The 22691-nt window shown below is 42.3% G+C and overlaps 2 protein-coding genes across 2 annotated transcripts in view; both read right to left on the minus strand.

The window, feature by feature from the left end:
- Positions 1–9: 9 nt before the first annotated feature.
- Positions 10–16536, minus strand: LOC148893852 (potassium channel, subfamily K, member 16-like). The gene is made up of 5 exons (XM_089004477.1): positions 15902–16536; positions 13831–13945; positions 13593–13759; positions 13320–13488; positions 10–3360 (listed from the first exon to the last, which is right to left on the minus strand). The coding sequence occupies exons 1-5, from the start codon at positions 16214–16216 to the stop codon at positions 3152–3154; spliced, it is 975 nt and encodes a 324-aa protein (XP_088860603.1). The 5' UTR covers positions 16217–16536; the 3' UTR covers positions 10–3151.
- A 4226-nt stretch (positions 16537–20762) lies between these two features.
- Positions 20763–22691, minus strand: part of kif6 (kinesin family member 6) — a 65327-nt gene continuing 63398 nt past the window's right edge. The window contains exon 22 of the mRNA XM_089004396.1: positions 20763–21359. Within this exon, the coding sequence (XP_088860522.1) occupies positions 21343–21359 (17 nt within the window). The 3' untranslated portion in view covers positions 20763–21342. The remainder of the gene's footprint in view (positions 21360–22691) is intronic.

Consider the following 22691-nt stretch of genomic DNA (forward strand, 5'->3'; position numbering starts at 1 on the left):
GCTAGAGGCCAGAGCTATCGGCTTTGGCCAAGAAAGTGAAAGAGTTGACTGTACAAATGCAAAAGCAAATCAAACTCCACCCGTGCTACCGTTTGAATCACAACATAGGCCTCTCATGCAAATTTGCCAAAGTTATGGCTGGACAGTAGCATGACGTCAGATGTGACTATTTTCAGTTTGGGATACATACAATTCCTGACATGCGTCATGTGAATATTTGAATATTATTCACAAAACGAAACTTGAAGTGATACTGTTTATAAAAATCATCAATAAAGGCAAGTTTTCTATGTAGTTGAAACGGAAGGGGGTGACAGAGACACTAATGTCTATCTTATAAGACAACCTACTAAAATGAGCCGCTTTTCTCCCTTTTTTTTTCTTCCTGGGACCATTTCTGCATGTAATGTGCTCTCAGGCTACCTCACAAGCTGATTAATGTGTTTGCTTTAGATAGCACAAACACGCACTATTCACTGGAGTTTTCCGTTGGCACACAGACACAGATGTTGACTTGTGTTAATGCGTATTCCGAGCAGGGAGAATAGTAAGTCTTTGCACCCCTGGTCAAATGGCAGGTTTTTGTGGGCTGAATAAAAATGTGCACCATTAATGTGGCCCATAACTTCATTTCAAGAGGGAATACACACATTTGCCAACATTTAAAGGACAACCGACGTCACTTTTTTGTTTTTTAAATGACACCAGAAAAAACGTTTTATAGCATTTAAAATACCCAAAACATGCAGTATGATATTTTTAGTCAAATGCAAAACACCAATAAAAATGACTTAAAGTGTCCAAAATCTGCAAAAAAATTGAGCTGCGAATTGGGCATTTTCAGAAAGTCCCGCCCCCAGTTCGTGACGTCACGCCAAGACGTCTTGCATTGCTGGAGAATCAAAACAATGGCTTCAGATTCGGAGAATATGCTTTCTTGTTACACATCCAGTTATTAATATGATTCAAATAGTTCTGAAGAGGAAATCATACATGTTTGCAATAGTTTAAAGAATTTATTTGTGCCATTTTGAGGCAACATTGGAGGAAAATCTCTCACCCAAAAAAAGAGGCACAAAATGGCGACCTCCTGTGGCCACCTCCGTTTCTACAGGCTGATAAATTCCTTATATGGCGCTTGGACGCCCTCTTCTGGCCTTCTGATGGCTTTTGGGTGCCCCCCAGACAACACAAGTACAGCAAAATACATGGACGTGATGGAAGGACCGCTACAAAGCGTCTTTTTTTACGGTCAAGGGCGGTCCTTTAGTGACGTCACGTACGGACTTCCTGAATATTCAGCGTGAGTCTTAAAACGTAAACTATAGCTATCCTGAATATTCAGCGTGAGTCTTAAAACGTAAACTATAGCTATATGTGGTGGTATCTTTGTAAAATGCGCTCAGTAGAAGTCATTTGAAGCCATTTTACAAATTATGGACACAACTTGTCCGGAGACGTCGGTTGTCCTTTAAAGTATAAGCGCCGTTTTCCTAACGTTTTTGTATTCACGTCATACATCACTAGCCCATACCTGTCAACCAAGGCTAATAGCTGCCCTTAAAAATGATTACAATTCCCGTATAAAAGTTGTAGTATGCCAAATATGAAAAAAATGGTAACACAAGCAGAAATGCAGACATCTTACCGCACATGTGCACGTTATGCTTTTATCAATCTGACTGTATGCAGCGATAAAAACACACACACACACACAAACACACGCACACACACACACACGCACACGCACACACACACACACACACACACACACACACACACACACACACACACACACACACACACACACACACACACACACACACAATATGCCACAAAAGTGACATGTCAAAGACCCGTCCTTCGCTCCAAAACTGATGAAAACGACCAAGGAAGCTGCCAAGGTGGTGATGTGACTGTTGATGGATAAAGAAACATGAAACAAAACTCGAAACATGATGAGATTTTGTTAAAAAAACACTTGAAATCTCCCAAACGAATATGGGGGAAATATTTTGATCTGCTAAAACCAAGGTCCCAAAAACTATGCTTTGTGCCTACACAACCGGGACAACCCCAAAAACAACACCATATTTTCAGAACAGTGAAGCACGGCGTCCGCAGTATCATCCTTTGGGGCTCTCTCTCTTCTTGTCGAACTGGGACCTTTGACGTGATGGAACACCCGGGACGTGCAACTTTTACGTCGGACGTACAACTTACAAAACGTCTCCGCCCGAGTGGCCGAAAACTTTTTCAAGAAGAAAAAAAATAAAAACAAAAAACAATAAAGATTTTCTTTCAGCAATTTGCATACTCGGCAGCCAATCAGAAGCTGGCATCGAAAACCTTTGTGATTCCGGACTTTCATGAGCGTCAAAGCCCCAGAAAAAAGATTCAAAAGAAACTAACAAAATTTATGACGCTACAAAACGTAAATGTACAGCATCGTGGAAAGAAGAGTTCACTTGGCTTGTAGCAGACGACGCAACGCAAACATTGCATAGTGCATCATGCCGAACAGTGTATGGACAAATGATAACTGGGGCAAAATCATCAGCAAGGGATATTTAAGATAAATTAAGCAAGGGAGCATTTGTGGTCGGGACATCAATTACTTCATTTTAAATTGTTGTTCTGTTATTATATTCTGATTATCAATTCTTAATAATTTGCAACAATGTTTGTTTTTTTTGCGATTAGTCGTCTTATTGTGTTTCAAGTTGTGAAAAATGGGGCAGGCAACTTTATGGCTGGGCTGGCAACTTTTCAGAGTTGTCTGCCCTGGTGTCTGGTAACTTTATGTCATGAGTTTCAGACACTGTTAGAATGATGACAAAAATTACACAGCACTCCCAAGCGTTCTAAGACTTCACTGTTTGTCCAATGTTTGGTGACTCTGTATGTCTTTTTAAGGTAGACTCGTCAAACAGGAGTGTTTTGCTTGCCTAAACAAAGTTGGATCGCAAAGAAGCAAATGTACAATATTCATGACTGAGGGGAGAATGAGTTTGCATGTTGTACAATCATGCACGCCACGTAAAAAGTCTCAAGAGTAAATAGAATATCCCCCTGGGGATAAAACGAAACAGCGTGAAATATATACTTCAGATTAACTTCAGCGCATGAATATTCCAACCAAGGTCGAGTGTCAGATCTTTGAAGTGTCTTCCAGTTTACTGGATGACACATCCTCCTCCCCCTCTTGTTTCTTAAAGCCTGGATGAGTCAAGCCGATCACATGAGCCATGATTCTTGATCCCATGCTGAGGATCAGAGCAAGCCAAGCCAAGGCAAAAATGATCCAAATGCCCGCCAGGCTTCGGTACAGGGAGATGTATTCCTTGCCTGGGTCGGTCCCTGTGATAAAAAAAAAAATCGCTTCTTAGCGTACTTTCCTTTGACAAGCTTCCAGTACTCACAGATCACATGCTCAACCTTAAATCAACAACAAGTGTTAGCTTTACCATTTTATGCTTGGTTATCTTGATGGTAAGGTGGATTTTAATTAGAACACCAGTGTCTAATTGTGTTACTGACCTGGCAAATGCTCGTGACCTAAAAGAGCAAAGCTGAGTGCAATCCATGAAAACTACTCCCTCAGATGGATTTTTTACTATGTTTTTTCAGTGTTGAGTACACAGTTCATGTCGGAAAATAAATATTCATCACAGTTGAACGAAGATATAATCAATAATTTTCTTGAACAGCCCAGTTTGAGTGACATTTCTAAATTGTCAAATACAATAACTCTGCAGGTCGGGTACACATTATTACACCATATTAAGATACTACTGGTCTATGTATGAAGAGTTCCAGTGAGATTTGAGTGAAAATTGATGATTTGCCGTGCTTCAGTCAAGCACACCCTGAACCCATTTACGTCAAACGTGTTCATATGAACACAGATTAAAAAAAAAAAAAATCTAAATAAAGTCAAAACAAAGTATTAAATAGGTTCAAATTATCGGATATAATTAACAATAATATAATTATATATAATTAACAAAAATAGATGTGGCAAGAGGGCAGCCCGGTAGTCGAGTGGTTAGCACACCGGCTTCACAGTGCAGAGGTCGCCGGTTCGCGTCCCGGTCCGGCCTCCCTGTGTGGAGTTTGCATGTTCTCCCCGGACCCGCGTGGGTTTTCTCCGGGTCCTCCGGTTTCCTCCCACACTCCAAAAACATGCATGGCAGGCAGATTGACCACTCCAAATTGTCCCTAGGTGTGAGTGTGAGAGTGACTGTTGTACGTCTTTGTGTGCCCTGCGACTGGCTGGCAACCAATTCAGGGTGTCCCCCGCCTTGTGCCCGAAGACAGCTGAGATAGGCTCCAGCAACCCCCGCGACCCTAATGAGGAATAAGCGGTACGGAAAATGAGATGAGATGAGATGTGGCAAGAAACAACATAAATGCATTTCTTCTTTTACTTTCGGCTTTTCCCCTCAGGGTCGCCACAGCGAATCAATGTCCTCCATCTATCCCGGTTTTGTGCATCCTCTTCTCTCACGCCAGCTACCTACATGTCCTCTTTGACCACATCCATAAACCTCCTCTTCGGTCTTCCTCTCGGTCTCCTGCCTGGCAGTTCAAGACTCAGCATCCTTCTCCCGATATAGTCACTCTCTCTCCTCTGGACATGTCCAAACCATCTCAGTCTGGCCTCTCTGACTTTCTCTCCAAAGCCTCTAATATGAGTTGTCCCTCTAATGTACTCATTCCTGATCCTATCCAACCTGGTCACTCCCAAAGAAAACCTCAACATCTTCAGCTCTGCTACCTCCAGCTCTGTTTCCTGTCTTTTCTTCAGTGGCACTGTCTCCAGTCCAAACATCATGGCTGGTCTCACCACGGTTTTATACACTTTTCCTTTCATCCTAGCTGAAACCCTTCTATCACACATCACACCTGACATTTTTCTCCAGCCGCTCCAGCCTGCCTGGACACGCTTCTTGACCTCTTTTCCACACTCTCCATTGCTCTGGACAGTTGACCCCAAGTACTTAAAATCCTCCACCTTCTTTATCTCTTCTCCCTGTAACATCACTCTTGCACTTGGATCCCTCTCATTCACACACATGTATTACGTCTTGCTGCGACTGATCTTCGTTCCTCTCCTTTCCAGGGAATATCTCCGCAGCTCTAGTTTCTCTGCCACCTGTTCCCTGTTCTCGCTACAGATCACAATGTCATCTGCAAACATCATGGTCCAAGGAGATTCTTGTCTAATATTGTGACAGGTTGTAAATTATCGTATTTCCTATTTTGGTTACATTCGCGTAGTTCTATTGGTTTACAAATGATATATATCGAAAATGTTTATTTAAACATGGAACGCCTGCTTCGGTTCATGTTTCGTGTCGGACCGATTTAGATCGTTGGACCGGAAATTGTTGTGCGCGTACGTTTGCATTAGATCGGGGCATTCGAAGTAAACCACTGTTGAGTCAAGACGTATCACATTGCTTGTCTTGTGGTTTTTTTCTGGATCCCACAACACCGTATCTCCCTTACTATAGTGGAGAGCGCAACATTTTGGAGGCACCGCTGGGATATTTGCGTTCGAGTGTTGTCTACTCGCCGTGGGTAGAAGCTCGCGCCGAATATCCCCAATCAACCCAGTCGGAGTGGCGTCGCCGTTTACTGGTTTGTTTCTACATGTGCTCTAGTTGCATCTCTGTGCGTACAGCCACCACTAGAGGGCACTGGAAGACTTTGAAGTGAATCCGGCCAGCTGAACTGCGTCTACCCTCTCGAAAATGGCGTTAGAGGAATTACAGTTGGACATCAAAGGCAAGTTATTTGGACTGAATTTTCAACAGTTGTCAGAGTTATGTGCTGAAATCCAAATATCTGGACTGGAAAGAGAGCAACTTACAGGAAAGACTCGAGGCCAACTAATTAATATTGTGTCAACCTACATTGAAAGAGCTGAATTAGAGCTAGAAGATGGAGGAATGTCAGATTTGCTACGTATAAAGGACTTGATTGAAAGTATAAAAGATTTTGAACCAGGAATAGCCAAACCAAGTGAAAAAGGTCGGGATGCAGTGCGAAAGAGAAGCATAGTGCCCCCAGACACTGCCCCCTGGCGCAAAGATTTCAAAATATCTGGACAAATAGGTGAACTCGGACAAAAAGATAAACTCACATTTCCTAATTTGGTCAGACAGATAGAAAGTGGGCTCAGTAAAGGCTACCAGGGGGATGAGATCATCGATGCAGTGGTTCGTGCCATAACACCAGGTCTGCAGTTGAGAAGCTACCTCGAAGGGAAAGAAAATCTTACCCTAACTTCTTTACGAAGGATTCTCCGATCTCACTATCAAGAGAGAGGAGCCACTGAGTTGTACAAGCAGCTCTCATCGGAAGTGCAGACTAATAAAGAGTCCCCACAGAAATTTCTACTGCGTGCAATGGATCTTCGTCAAAGGATTCTTTTTGCATCTCAAGAAGCTGAATCAGGGGTGAAGTATGATCCCACGTTGGTCCAGAGTTTATTCCTGCACACAGTTCTGACGGGGTTACAGAGTGACAATGTAAAGAGTGACATGCAACCTTTCCTCCTGCTAACCACCACATCAGATGAAGTACTGTTAGAAAAACTAAACATGGCATGTGCAAATGAAAAAGAGCGACAGGAAAAAAAGAAAAATGCTGCTGCACGGGTGACAACGCTGAACACTGTCCAGGTAGATGACACACCAGTCCCGATTGGGAAGAAGACAGTCTTAAAGCAGAATACTGTTACTGTGCCGAATGAACTCCTTTCAGAGATCAAAGAGATGAGGTCAGAGATGATGCTGTTAAAAGAGCTGCGTGCAGAAGTGTCCCAGATCAAAGAGACTATTCAGAAACCAACAGCCACTTCTCAGCCCACCAGCGGAGGACCTGAACGCCTGCCTGACCACTACCCTGAACAGGTCGCCTTCACTCCACCTTCACAATATCAGGTAGATCCACCAGCCAGGCACTACTACACCCAGCACTCCCCATCAGCTCTTCAGCAGTACCACCCAGCACCAGGGCCCAGGCCGATGAGGGGGGCAGCACAGTTCCAGCAGCGGTTCGCCCCTCCGCAGTACTACATGCCCCGTCGCCCTCAGCCCAGGTGTTATTCTTGTATTCAGACAGGTGAAGAATATTGTCAGCACTGTTTTAAATGTGGAAGTAGTGAACATTTCAGAGCAGGCTGCAAAGCACAGAACTCAGCTAGGAACCATGCTTTAAACTAGAAAGGGTTACTCCAGTGGGACATGGTGTGACCACAGAGACAGATAGGTCCCAGTGTTACAGTGGTGCTATGAAAATGGAATGTAAGCCCCACACACGTGGCCCCGTTCAGAAGAGACATAAGCAGTCATTTGTCGAGCGTACAGATAAGAACCAGTGTGGCAAATTACCTTCGGTCAGGGAGTTAGTGGGAAAGAAATGTCTTATTCGGTGCTTTTTGGGTAACAAAAGGGTTGAAGCACTCTGGGACTCGGGGTCCCAGGTGTGTGCTGTAGATGAGTTATGGAAACAAACAAACTTACCTGACGTGTCATTGAAAAATGTGAATGAACTTATTGACCCTGATAACACTCTCAATATTGTGGCAGCTAATGGAACGGATATGCCTTATGTAGGATGGCTTGAGATATCATTTAAACTTGGTGCTAATGATCCAGGGCTACTTGTACCAGTATTAGTACTAAAAGGTGACCAGCAACAGTGTCCTATCATAGGGTTTAATGTCATTGAGCGTCTTGTGTTAGATAGCCTCTCTAATGAGTCACAAACAGGGGATACAGAAAAGCTCTTGAAATCGGTTAGACTAGCTTTTCCCCACCTTAAGCGCAATAAAGCTGCCACTTTCATAAAAGCAGTTAGTCTGGGACAAGCACATGAGTACCGTGTAAAAACAACAAATGAGAGATTCACTATAGCCAGGCATAGCTCACTTATTATTCCATGCAAAGTACAGGCTAAGCCCTTTAAGGAAGATGTTACATTGGTTTTTGAGCCAAGTGAAAACCCACAGTGGCCAGATGGCCTCGAGCTTTGTGACTCGTTGGTCTCAGTTAAGGCAGGTTCCATCCCTAGGATAGTTGTTAGTGTCCAGAACCCTACTAATCATGATATTAGGTTTCCAGTAAAGGCTATTATTGGTACAGTGCAGTCGGTAGGGTCTGTCTACCCACTTAACATATTTAAAAGGGACCTTCCTTCAGTGGTTGTCAATGAGGTCCATGTCCAGAATACCACCATCGCTCTCAGTGAGCAGTGGGACCCCCCAATTGACCTTTCTCATTTGGACGAAGATAAAAGAAAGACCGTTCAGCAGATGTTGAGAGAGGAATCGGCATCATTTTCAAAATCGGACGACGACATAGGGTGTGTGGAAAACCTACAAATGGACATTTTGTTGAAAGACACTGAGCCTGTTTCAAAGACATATATGTCTGTCCCAAAGCCAATGTACAGAGAGGTGAAAGACTATTTACAGGACTTGATAGCGCAGGGGTGGGTGGAAAAGTCCACTTCCTCCTACTCATCCCCTGTCGTCTGTGTCAGGAAAAAAGATGGTACACTGCGCTTATGTATTGATTACAGAGAGCTGAACCGGAAAACACACCCTGACCGGCACCCCATCCCACGGGTACAGGACGTGGTGGATAGCCTTGGGGGTAACACCATCTTCTCGCTGCTGGACCAAGGCAAAGCATACCACCAGGGGTTCATGTCCAAAGGGAGCCGACACCTGACTGCCTTCGTGACCCCTTGGGGCCTTTATGAATGGATTCGAATTCCGTTTGGACTCATGAATGCACCAGCAGCGTTCCAGCGGTGTATGGAACAATGTCTGGAGGGGTTACGGGACGAAATATGTGTCCCCTATCTTGATGACATTCTTGTTTTCAGCGGGACATTTGACAACCACGTTGAGGACGTCAGACGAGTGTTGCGACGTCTCAGGGAAAATGGAATAAAACTCAAAGCCCGAAAGTGTGACCTCTTTAAGCCGGAAGTGAGGTACCTCGGCAGGATTGTCTCTGCTGAGGGGAGCAGAATGGACCCGGCAGATACAGCAGCAGTGCGTGCCCTGAAAAACAAGCAGCCAGGCACTGTCGGTGAGCTTCGAGCCATTTTGGGACTATTAAGCTATTATAGGCAATACATCAAAGATTTCTCTTGTATCGCTAGTCCCTTGTATGCTTTGCTTAAAGCCCCTCTGAATGTTGAGACTCAGCAGCATCAAAGACAAAAATGGAAAGTGAGACATAACAGTGTGTCTTCCAACACACGTATTGAGTGGGGTGATGAGCATCAGTCAGTGTTAGAGCAGCTAATAGACTGTTTAGTTCAACCACCAGTTTTAGGTTTTCCTGACTTCGCGCATCCTTTCATTTTGCATACAGATGCCTCTAACCGGGGTTTAGGTGCTGTGTTGTACCAAAGACAAAATGGCAAACTTCGCGTGATAGCCTATGGCTCTCGGACATTAACTGCAGCTGAGAAGAATTATAATTTACACTCGGGCAAGTTGGAATTTTTGGCGCTTAAGTGGGCGATCACAGACAAGTTTCGTGATTATTTGTACTATGCACCATTCTTCACTGTGTATAGTGACAATAATCCACTCACGTATGTACTGTCGACTGCTAAGTTAAATGCAACTGGGTGCAGGTGGGTCGCAGAACTTTCTGATTTTAATTTTACTGTTAAATATCGTCCCGGTAAGGAAAATGTTGATGCAGACAGTTTATCTAGGATGCCCCTTGATATGGTAACATATATGGAAGGATGTACAAAAGAAATGTCGTATGATGCTGTGAGTGCTGCCGTACAAGCGGTTGACCAACAGAACGAGTCTAGTGCAGCTTGGTCTATGGGAATCTCAGCTATGTGTGCCGAGGTGTCACTAAACACACCGATAGCCCCATTGACTGTTGGACAGATCAAGCTAGATCAAGAGACTGACCCCATTATAGGACATATTATTAGATACAAACTGGCGGAGACGAAACCGCTAGGTACTGAACTAAGAAAGCATTGTCCTCAAGTTGTTTGTCTTGTGAGGGAATGGGACAAGCTACACTTTAATGACAGAGGTGTTTTGTACAGAAAAACGGCAAACAGAACCCAACTACTGCTTCCTGAAAAACACAAGGTGACAGTGTTAAAAGAGCTGCATGATGAAATGGGCCACCATGGTGTAGAAAGGACTCTTTCCCTTGTAAGGGATCGTTTTTACTGGCCCTTTATGCAAAAAGAAATAGAGGACTATGTACTGAGAGAGTGTGTGTGCCTAAAACACAAAAAGCCCAACCGTGAGACCAGAGCCCCTCTTACTAATATTGTGACTACTCAGCCTTTTGAACTTGTCTCCGTTGACTTTTTGCATCTTGACAAATGTAAGGGTGGTTATGAATACGTGCTTGTGCTAGTAGACCATTTTACACGTTTCGCTCAAGTTTATGCTACAACGTCCAAAGCTGGCAAAACAGCGGCAGACAAAATCTTTAATGACTATGCTTTAAAGTTTGGGTTCCCCCTTCGAATTCACCATGATCAGGGTGGTGAATTTGAAAATCAACTTTTTGCTCAACTGAAGGAATATTGTGGGGTTGCGGGTTCAAGGACAACCCCCTACCATCCACAGGGAAATGGACAAGTTGAACGATTTAATCGAACACTGATCCAGATGTTAAAGACACTGACAGAGAAACAAAAGAGTAACTGGAAAGACTCACTAAACAAACTCGTTTATGCTTACAACTGTACCAAAAGTGAGGTGACAGGGTTCTCACCTTTTTACTTACTTTATGGACGTTCACCACGTTTGCCAGTTGATATGTTGTTTAGTTTGAATCCAGACTCGAACCAGGGTGAAACCAACCAGAAGGACTATGTGAAGAAGTGGAAACAGGGCATGGAGGAAGCGTATGCGATCACGCAAGAAAATAACAACAAAGCTGCTGCCAGGAGTAAGAGACTATATGACAGTAAACTAAAGTATTCTACCCTGTTGCCCGGTGATCGTGTTCTGGTTCGAAACTTAACCCCACGTGGAGGTTCAGGCAAACTGAGAAACCACTGGGAGGATGTTGTTCATACAGTGGTTCGTCAAGTCAGCCAAGACATTCCAGTTTATGAGCTGAAACCTGAGAGGGGGAAGGGCAGATCTAGGATACTCCACCGCAATCTCTTGCTGCCATGTGATCATTTGCCATTAGAGACTTCACTACAGTCCCAGTCCAAGGAAAAGTCCACTCGGCAACGACCGAACAAGATGCCGGAAATGGATCCGGAAGAGGATGATGAGGAGGATGAGTATTATCCAGTGTTGCATCGCCAGAGCACCCGACCAGACTCACCAGAACCGCGGGACGTGAGCTTTGTGGAGACAACCCACCATGATGACAATCAACTGGGGAATGAACTGCCGGGGACGGAGCCGGGAGCTGCGGAAGTTGACCAATCTCAGGAGGGCAACATTGGTCCGGAAAATGATCCACCTGTGACAGTGTGTCCCCCTTTTCCCCAGCCACCCCCCAGTAATCCTGATATTGGGGGAAATCAACGGCCACGACGAGAACACAGGAGACCCAAGGTATTCACGTATGATCGCCTTGGTTCGCCATCTTGCTACAATGTAGGGACAGTACCATATCATGGTGAACAGACAATGCCTTGGATGTATGGCGCACACCCCTATTATGCCACGAAATACTACAGAAATGGTTAATCGACACTTCGGTTTAATAGAACAGTGAGATGGAAACAAGAAGACCCCGATGAGCCCTGTATAAGTAAAACGGAATGTATGAAAAGAGTTCCAGTCTGTGAATTGTTGATTGTTATAATGTAAACAGAATGTATGAAAAGAGTTCCAGTCTGTAAACTGTTCATTATTATAGTTCATATTTGGATGCAGTTCATAATACCGTGCGTCATTGTTTTGGGCACGTCGTCCAGCGTATTTATGTATTTACTAGTACATATGTTGGGGACAACATCTATTTTGAGGGGGAGTATGTGACAGGTTGTAAATTATCGTATTTCCTATTTTGGTTACATTCGCGTAGTTCTATTGGTTTACAAATGATATATATCGAAAATGTTTATTTAAACATGGAACGCCTGCTTCGGTTCATGTTTCGTGTCGGACCGATTTAGATCGTTGGACCGGAAATTGTTGTGCGCGTACGTTTGCATTAGATCGGGGCATTCGAAGTAAACCACTGTTGAGTCAAGACGTATCACATTGCTTGTCTTGTGGTTTTTTTCTGGATCCCACAACACCGTATCTCCCTTACTATAGTGGAGAGCGCAACAATATCGTCTGTCAGCCTGGCCATCACCATAGCAAACAAGAAGGGGCTCAGAGCTTACCCCTGGTGGAGTCCCACCTCCACCTTGAATTCCTCAGTCATACCGACAGCACACCTCACAACTGTCTTACAGTCATGATACATGTCTTGTACCGCTCTAACATACTTTTCCGTCACTCCAGACTTCCGCATGCAATGCCACAGCTCTTCTCTGGGCACCCTGTCATACGCTTTCTCCAGATCTACAAAGACACAATGCAATTCCTTCTGACCTTCTCTGTACTTCTCTATCAGCATTTTTAAAGCCAACATTGCATCTGTCGTACTCTTTTTTGGCATGAAGCCATACTGCTGCTCACAAATGTTCACTTCTGCTCTTAGTATAGCTTCAACTACTCTTTCCCAGAGTTTCATTGTATGGCTCATCAACTTTATTTCTCTGTAATTAGTACAACTCTGCACATCTCCTTTGTTCTTAAAAATGGGCACGAGTACACTTCGTCTCCATTCTTCAGGCATCTGCTCACCATCTAAGATCTTGTTGAATAACCCAGTCAGGAACACCACTGCCACCTCTCCAAGACACTTACAACAACATAAATGCATTTGAAAATGATTTAATCCGTGCTCACGTAAACAGGTTACTGGGCTAAAATGACATTTTATGCAAGGCAAGAGTGCGAGTCAAGTGGGAGATCTATAGGTTAAGCGTCTCACTTTTTGGTGTGTTGCAAAAAAGTAACTTAACAGACAAAATAAGTAAAACATGTTTGTGACGTCTCCCATTGTGAGGCTGTTGCTGTTATTATTAATGATACACGTCTGTAGAGTGTAATCCATTGGCAAATTAGAGAAGCATTTCACCAAATTCCGTGAGGCAAATGTGAATGTTGCATCAACCATGCAGGAAACTCTTTCCATCCAAGCTATTTGTGATCTTCCTCACCCAAGCCAATCAATGTGAATCGCGTCAGACGGGCTTGGTTTGCGATTTATACTCACCCACCACATAATCTCCAAACCCAATGGTGCTGAGGGTAATGAAAGCAAAGTAGAAGCCCTCGCCAAATGTCCAGCCTTCCACGTAACTGAACAGAAGCGGAGGGATGACCAGAAACAGCAGGCTACCAGTGATAAAGAAGGAGCTCACTGCCAACGCCTCGACAGTTTGCTATAGAGGAGCACAGCATACTTAAACATTCCAAGCAGAGCCGAACAAAACAGTCGTTATATCCTAAGAGGTTTATAGCATGTATATAAACATAACAGGATTACCTTATGTGGAACGACAGAGACCATGCCTCGTTCCAGACGTCCCAGGTGAATGGTGAGACATTTCCCCAGCTGTTTGAGGAAGGCCAGGTTGAGCGGGATGCCACACAGAGCGTAAAAGACACAGAATACCTGACCGGACACAGTGCTGGGAGAGAGGTTGCCATAACCTGTGAATCAATAGAAGATTTGCCATTCAGGACAGGTCAGGACATTCAATGGTAGGCCAACAGGCTCTCACCTATCGTTGTGACCACAGTGCCAGCGAAAAAGAAGGCACTGCTGAAATCCCAATTACTGGGGTTCGTCGAGTTGCCTGAAGGATTCACGCCCCTCTCCCAGGCATCTAAAATCACCTGCAAATGCAGAGTAAACCCCTTTTTCCTTTTTTTTTTAAAATACAATTATCTTTTATGAAATACCATTTAGAAATGTGGCTCCCTTATTAGTTCCTTGTTCCCTTGCTGAACTCCACAGAAAAAACAAACAAACAAACAAACAAAAACAAGGGACAATTAAACAGGATGATAACAGACAACGTTTAACATGTGGTTGAAAAAAAGCACACAGGTGTGCCCAAGGAGTATCAGGGGATATGCAGGAAATTATCCAGCTTCACTCCATTTGTCTGATTATTATTACATTGTACAACTGTATTGGATTGGATGGATTGGATGTACCTTTATTTGTCTCGCAGTGGATACATTTTCATTTCACAGCAGCAAAATTATGAAAGTAAGAGGAAAGGAAATAAAGAAGTAGAAAAACAAAATACAGGAGCTGCTGGAAAGGCAGCCACTCTCGCGTCGCCATCTTGAAGTAAAAAAAAAACAACAACAACATAACAAATAACATGACAACACAAAGACACAGAGAGTCATTCATTCTTAAGCACTTGCTGTATCCTCTTTGTGACATGAAGCAGTTCTAGAAAGAGGAGATGAAAAAGGAGAGGATCAAAGTGTCTTTTTCACCAGTGGATAAGGGACATCATGGTGGAATGTACACGACTGCTACAAGCTAAATGTTGAAAGCAAACACGCAGCACGCATTGACGAAAAGAGATTGTCTCACATCTCCTGTCCCACATAAATCCGCTTCAATTCCAAGCCGCGACATTATTATTATTGTTATTATTATTATTACAGTACCAGTACAGTATTATTAGTACAGTTGACCAATGTTTTATCCCCATACAGTAAAGTCTCGTTATATCGATATCGGATATATCGATAGTCCCGGTTATATCGATACTATTTCTATGCACGCACGGAGAAAATTACATGCAAACAGGGTCGGATATATCGATAGTCCCGGTTATATCGATATTTTTTCGGACTCCCTTGAATATCGATATAACGAGACTTTACTGTATTTTTATTGTGTTAATATATATTTGCTGTTGTATGTCAGAGACATACTGTGACAGGCTGAACAATTAAATGGTTGGCAATCAAAAAAATAGAACACATTCTGGCTTCCTTTGTGTATCAACATTAATCAATTAACTCAGACATTCCCGAATTTATTCGGCAATTGAAAATATGACGTGGAGCGGCATTCCCGAATTTGTTCGGGATTTGGTTTTTCCTTGCGGGGGTGCTGAAAAAGCGCTGGTAAGACCTCTGGCCATTTTTCTGGCATTTGCCTTTTGTACAGCTGCCCCAACTTGCCCCACATATTACTCCACATCCATATAATTTAGGAATGAACTCTTTTTCTTTCTGATGAAAGAAGAGAGTCTAAGGTTTCTTACGCTGCGTGGAATGTTTATGTAGTCCTAAAATTTAATATTCTCTGGGTCCTGGAATTTGAGTAAAAATGACAATTCCTGGCTGCCGTAGAGGCTGTGAGCTATATACAGGACAAGAAAAGACAAACACAGACTAATAAAATGTTGATGCCATAATATCACAATCAACTCTCAGCTTTTTTAATATGCCTGCGGCAAGAAAAATGTTTCTAATCAAGCCATCTATTTGATTCATTTCAAGTTTGAATTCCTCCAAAACAGCACTTGTATTACATGACTCGAATTCGGCTAACAGTAAAGTACAAGACATACACAGTAAAACCCTGACAAGGTTGATTTATTCGATCATTTTATTAACGGGTCCTTCACCCATATTGATCTTTTACTTTTTTTCTTTTCCTCTGCAAATTTACTCAATGATTAAAACAGACTTGTGTCTACAAGCTGTTGACAGGGTTACAGCTACTTTAACGATGCCGTCTGTGTATCATTGCCTTCATGACAAGATTTTTCTCGCCAGCCAGCAGTTTAACAAGACAGGAACAGAAACAAGCCAAACCTGAACAAACTTCTCCAAAGCAGGTCCATCCAGGCAGGTGTAATTAGCCAAGAAATTCAACTTCTCCAGTTGGAAGTGGTTTCGATTGTTGCTCTCTGCCTCTCGTTCCAGTATCTGGAAAATGATGGCTCCAAATAGCAGGTAGGTGAGGTGAGCCAGAGCCAAAAGTACAGTCCAGCTCACTTTGACACGGACCAGCTGGATCCTCGCCATCAAAATCGTTCCCCTGAGCCCCGATGGGCACACGGGCTGATGATCAGATTGAGACGTATATCTGATGAAAATATTTAACGCCAAAGGGCTTTGAATAGACATCAATGATCAGCATATTTGGACATATCCCACAGAGAGTGGTGCCATTACAATAGGTGAAAGAAGTATTTTTCTAATATCTGAGTTTAATATACAAGTCAAGGTCTTGAATAAAGCTGCATCCTTCGACCTGTGGATTCCTTTCCAAAGGTAGAGCATCCGTACTCACTGCTCTTCCTCTGATTGGTTAGAAAAGCCTAGTATATACTGGGACATGATTTATGGGTCGCTTGGGTGATGACCAAACACCTCCTTTCCATTAGGGAGACATCTGGACACGGTTTCAACCGTTTCTACTAATAAGGAAGCATCTTGTCTGGGGAACAAAAGTTAATATTTCACCTGAATGTGCGGTTAGGCAGTTCAGTAGAGCTGTGTACTGCAAGGACACCGACAAGTCGAGTGGAAACCCGAGGAGAATGTACCCCCACCACAAATGATATAAAACCATGGTGGAAATTGTCAAAATAATACAGACTTGTGCCACAAGTTGACATGTGTCAAAGGGGAGTAATTTAATGTCATTAAGTCTGAAAGCTTCATTTGTTTTTTTCTAAGTCAATCACCCCTGCTCGAACAATCCTCGAACGTCTTTACCACATTGAGAAGGTGTTCGTGTTATGGTTGAGGGAGAAGAAATAAGTTGACATTTTGGAGAGGTGGGCTGTGAGTTATTTGATTGTGAGCCAAAGATGCCTCAAAATGGAACCTATTGGATTTCTGTGGATTTTGTCTCGACAAAGGAAGAAAAGAACCACAGCAGGCCAACAACAATGAATTTAACAGGACTGCAATCCTTGGAGGGTCACTGATGGTAATGGTGTGAATGTTTGTTTGTCTTACATTTGCCCTCCAACTGACCTCGGGGCAGTTTAAGGTATGGTCTGCCTTTTTAGGATAGGTTCTGGCCCCCTTTGACCATAAACAGGATAAGCAGTCTTTAAAATGGATGACTGAATGGAAAGGTCCAATCTTTCTTTTTAAGATGTATTACCATTGCTTTTGGGAAAAAGAACACTGTTAGCTTTGTGACATTTGCGAATGTTTACAACACAACGCTAATTTAACAATCATCACATTAGATAGGGGCAGCCCGGTAGTTGAGTGGTTAGCACGCCAACTTCACTGTGCAGAGGTCTTGAGTTCAAATCCTGCTTTGGCCTCCCTGTGTGGAGTTTGCATGTTCTTCCCGGCCCATGTGGGTTTTCTCCGGGTCTTCCAGTTTTCTCCCACATTCTAAAAATATGCATGCAGGCTGATTGAACACTCCAAATTGTCCCTCGACGCGTGAGTGCTGATGATTGTTTGTCTTTGTGTGACCTGTGATTGGCTGGCAAACAATTCAAGGTGCCCGAAGACGGTTGGGATAGGCTACAGCACTCAGTGACTATAATGAGGACCAAGCGGTTTGGAAAATGGATGGATGGACATTAGGTACACATAGACCAGTGTTTTGCAACCTTCATTGAGCCAAGGCACAATATGTCTGTGTAAGCTCTCAGTCGTACAGGAGTGGTCAATCGATGAGAAGGTTTCTTCAGCCGTCATCTGTACAAAATTGAAGGTTTCGGACGTTTCGCCTCCTATCCAAGAGGCTTCGTCAGCAAACTAAAGTCTGACTGGTCGTATCGTCCCTATTTATATATCCCTAATATCCAGACATGGCGGCGCTGGACACAGCTATGATAGGTCCCTACTCTCAGGTTGGAGGGAGCAGAGGACCACTCCCTGTGGCCCCACTGATTGTTCCTACATTCCTGACTAACGACTGGCCCATTTCCCCCACTCCCACCGGTATCACCTCATCAGCATTACGAATGTTGCCTAACCTGTTTTGCCTAAGCAGGCTATTGTATGAACAATCCAAATTGAACCTCACCCCACCAGACCGGTTCAATGAAGGATTTTGTTGTTTTATAAGAATCGGTTCTTTTACCCCCCTTTCAAACCATCTATGTTATTTCACTAAGATTTTAACCTCATTGTCGTCAAATGAGTGGTTGCTAGCTTTTAGATGCAAATGTACTGCCGATTGAGGCCCACTTGTATTATCCCTGCGATGTTGATAATGTCTTTTTTTGAGAATTTGTTGAGTCTCCCCAATGTACTGCTCTTTACAATTTTCATTCTTACAATGTATTGAATAAACTACATTACTTTGTTTTTTATTTGGTAGCATATCTTTTGGATGCACTAATTTTTGCCTTAACGTGTTTATTGGTTTGAAATAAGTAGGAATTTTGTGTTGCCAAAGGACTCTTTGTAATTTTTGAGAAACTCCTGCAATGTAAGGTACTGCTACTCCTCTCCTTTTTGTATCTTGAGAATTTTTGGTTTCATTCCCTATTCTTTCTTTCTGACATTTGTTGAATGACCACTGAGGGTACCCACAGTGATACCGGTGGGAGTGGGACAAATAGGCCAGTCGTTAGTCAGGAATGTAGGAACAATCAGTGGGGCCACAGGGAGTGGTCCTCTGCTCCCCCCAACCTAAGAGAGCCGCCATGTCTGGACATTAGGGATATATAAATAGGGCCGATAGGACCAGTCAGACTTTAGTTCGCTGACGAAGCCTCTTGGATAGGAGGTGAAACGTCCGAAACCTTCAAATTTGTACAGATGACGGCTGAAGAAACCTTCTCATCAATCAATACAATATGTATTGATTTATATAGCGCTTTAACAATAGCTGAAGCACAGTTCAACATTAGCAAGCGTTGCAAGCATCAAATTCGAAATCAGAGAAAATTTGCACAAAAAAATAAATACAAAATTGGTGAATTAATTTGAATGTAGGCGGTCTGGTGGGTCTTTGATGTCACAGTGCAGAGGTATTGGGTTCGATTCCAGCTCTGGCTTTCCTGTGTGGATTTTGCATGTTCCTCCCATACCGTAGGCAGGTATTTTCCTGGGCATTCCAGTTTCCTCATAACATTCCTAAAGCATGCGTGATGGACTGATTAAGCACTCTAAATTGTCCCTTGGTGTGAGTATTCCCGTGGATGGTTGTACATGTCTGTCAGACCTGCGATCTTTCTGTCCTGCGATTGGCTGGCAATTTCACATAAATTGCACCGTCAGAAAATGTTGCTCAAAACAGATAAACATGAAGATAACCAGCAGATAACATAACATCTGGCATGACTTCACAAAGACACAGTCTTTCTCCAAGGCAACCCCGATGTGCTGATGCAAATTGTGCAGCTGCTTCATCTGTCAAACAAATCAATGCAAAGTCATACAAACAGATTGTTCCCACGTGGTTGCTCTCTCTTTGGAGCTGGTTGTACAGCAATAGCTCTGAGGAAGCTAGATGCCTTTATTTTCATGACCCGCAGAGGCTGACAGAAGTAATGAATCAGTCAAGAGCTTTCAGGCAGCCGGATGGGATGAATCTGCCTCGCTGGGATGGAATTTACATTAATGTAGGAAAGAAAAAAGCATCAATCGCACAACTGGGTCTTGTTCAAACCTGCCGGTCCGACCAGAGATGTACAATCAAGGCTCAAAGAAGTACTTTTCCATGGACTAATTTGAAGATAGCTGCATTGTAATTTTAACTGCTGAAAGCCAATATTAGCTCTGTGTCAGAATTGTAAAACAATCGCCCTATAAAGGTGATAAAAAAACCTGAGGAATACTTTAGCAAAGGTTATTTTTGGGCTATTACTGATATTGTACAAGGATACATAATTGTAGTATGTTTACACTAGTTTATCTGCAGTATAACCACCACGATACAAACAATAATATCAATTGATCCTTTTCGTACTACTTCTCTGGGTGAACGAGCTCCAATTCCAATGGATGATAAAGTAAAACAATGTTATCTCTTCACTCATTCACTGCCAGACGTGCAAAAATGTGTCCACTCCAGTGCCAGGGTTTTTGTCATTGTCAATCAAATTCGAGGACCCATAGAATATTGAGTTTTAGGACCACATGTACATTCAATACAGCGTTAGAAACCTTAATTATTCCTAACCTAAATAATTCCTATATTATATGGGTGTGGAGTTAAATGAGCTTGAAATGAAGGCGGCTGTTCAAATCACAGTGCAATACATATTGGTTTATACAGCGCTTTAACAACAGCTGAAGCTGGAACAAAGCGCTTACATGAAAAAAGGGAAATACTGCCCCCTTGTGGAAAACAAAAAAAATGCCAGAGGGCGTGGCCAGTGCTTTATCGGCACCAAAGGATGAAAAATCAGTACCCTATATTTCCACCCCCGTAATATCAATCATCTCTGTCCCTCTCTTGCCCATCACACCTCTGCTATCCTTGTCCAAAGTCTCCCAAACTCTGGAACTCACTTCCACCCAACATCCGAAATATTGACTCTATTCCCACTTTCAAATCCCACCTCAAAACCCATCTGTTTAAAATTGCATTCAGTTTAATTTCATCAGCTCTTTTATGATGAATCATTTTATTTATGGTTTTATTGATGTGGTGTTTATTGTTCTTTTAATTGTAAAGTGTCCTTTGGTGCTTTGAAAGGTGCTTGTAAATTAAATGTATTATTATTATTATTATTATTATTATTATTATTATTATTATTATTATTATTATTATGTTTTTTTCTTCTTCTTTTTAAATACAAAACAAAACCCGAACACATTTGGGTATGGCGCTCTACATCATATTTTCAATTTCTGAATAAATGTGTGAGTGGCAGTGAATGAGTTTGCCGTTAATCGAAAGCAATGTTTTTTTCTCCCCTTATTTTCAGAGCTATTTATATTCATGGTCACCGAAAATTTGCCACACATAAATCATGTTGGTGTTCAACACTTAAAGAGGTTACAACTGATGATATGCTGACGACAGCTGGCTTCCTCTGGTTGTCTGTCTTCTGATATCTTAGAACAACATTTGTTCAGATCAAATGGATGACGGCGCGTTGATTTATATACAGTAGTTCTGTTGCTCAAACAGTACACTGGCAATGACTCTAGTAAGATATGTGTCGGCACCGGACCCTTTTCTTGAGTCGATGCTTCGGAACCACTTGTGATGCTTCTTCTTCGTGTCTCCATAATTGAGTGGCAACAAAGTTCCTTGTGTCTTTTTGTAAGAAGGATAACTTGAAGTCTCCTGGGATTCCCACTAACATAACTTGATGTTATTTCTGAAGGGCACCTGAAATAAGAAAGTCACATAATACCACTTTTTTAGGAAATCAATGACAATATATATATATATATATATATATATATATATATATATATATATATATATATATATATATATATATATATATATATATATATATATATATATATATATATATATATATATATATATATATATATATATGAAAACTTGATTCTCTATAGTGCCGACATTTACATTTGCATTTTGTTTCAGTAGGATTAAGCACTTCTGTGTGTCCTCTGCTCGACTTACCATGATGGGGTGCAGAGCTTTCAGCTGCTCTGCTCCCACACTCTGGAACTCACTTGCACCCAATATCCGTAATATTGACTGTCTTCCCACTTTCAAATCCTACCTCAAAACCCATCTGTTTAAAATTGCATTCACGGTTTAATTTAAATCAGCTATTTTGTTATTTATCATTTTATTTCTGGTTTTATTGTTATGTGTATTATTCTTTTAATTGTAAAGTGTCCTTGAGTGTTCTGAAAGGCGCTTGGAAATTAAATGTATGATTATTATTATTATTATTCTCCATTTGGGATTTAAACCTTTTCGACAAATAGAGATGTAACAAAATAACCCCAGGAAGAAACTTGCTGTGGGACTAAAATCACCATTACGTCAAGCATGCAAATTAGCCTTTTGTCACAAAAGAAGTAGATAGTGGAAAGAAAAGCTGGAACCTCTGAAGGCAAATTTCTTCCTTAATTTGTTTTCCTGTCTGATGTCTTCGAAACTCACTCTCCTTGTCTCTCTGTGTATACTCCATGATCTCAGACTATCTGAATAGCTGGTTGCAAACCACAAGATCTAAAATCCACCGAAATATATGCCAAAGCAAGCAGCTTCTCAAACGGTCAATGTGAAGGTCTGACCAAGAATTAGTGGTACATAAAAGAGAACCGAAATAAAACTTGAAAGTATGTCTGCTCGACAGATCGTGCTACACGGCGTAAGAAAAAAAAGATAAACTGAACTAAAATAATTTGTGGTGTATACAGGGTTGTGTTTGACAGAAAGTAATCATTCATTCAATACAAGAGCCTGTGGAAAAGACACGTTCCTGTTCCCTCAAGAGGGCAGTGTTGATTGTTAAATTAAATGTTTCAACCGATCAGCCTCCCCAGTGTTTCGACAACTCAACTGAGCCAAAGCACACACATTGTAATCCTAATAATGATGCATTTTACTTGTTAGTGCTTTTCAAGAATCCCAAGGCCATTGGACAAAACGAGAGTCAAAAACAGAAGCGGGCTTAAGGTCCTGCGTGAACTAGAGTAGCGTAGTGGAGCAAGTCAGACAAGTATGGAAGGG

The sequence above is a fragment of the Hippocampus bargibanti genome, linkage group LG09, assembly GCF_051943395.1.
Source record: "Hippocampus bargibanti isolate YZ-2025 linkage group LG09, ASM5194339v1, whole genome shotgun sequence".
Classification (NCBI taxonomy): domain Eukaryota; kingdom Metazoa; phylum Chordata; class Actinopteri; order Syngnathiformes; family Syngnathidae; genus Hippocampus; species Hippocampus bargibanti.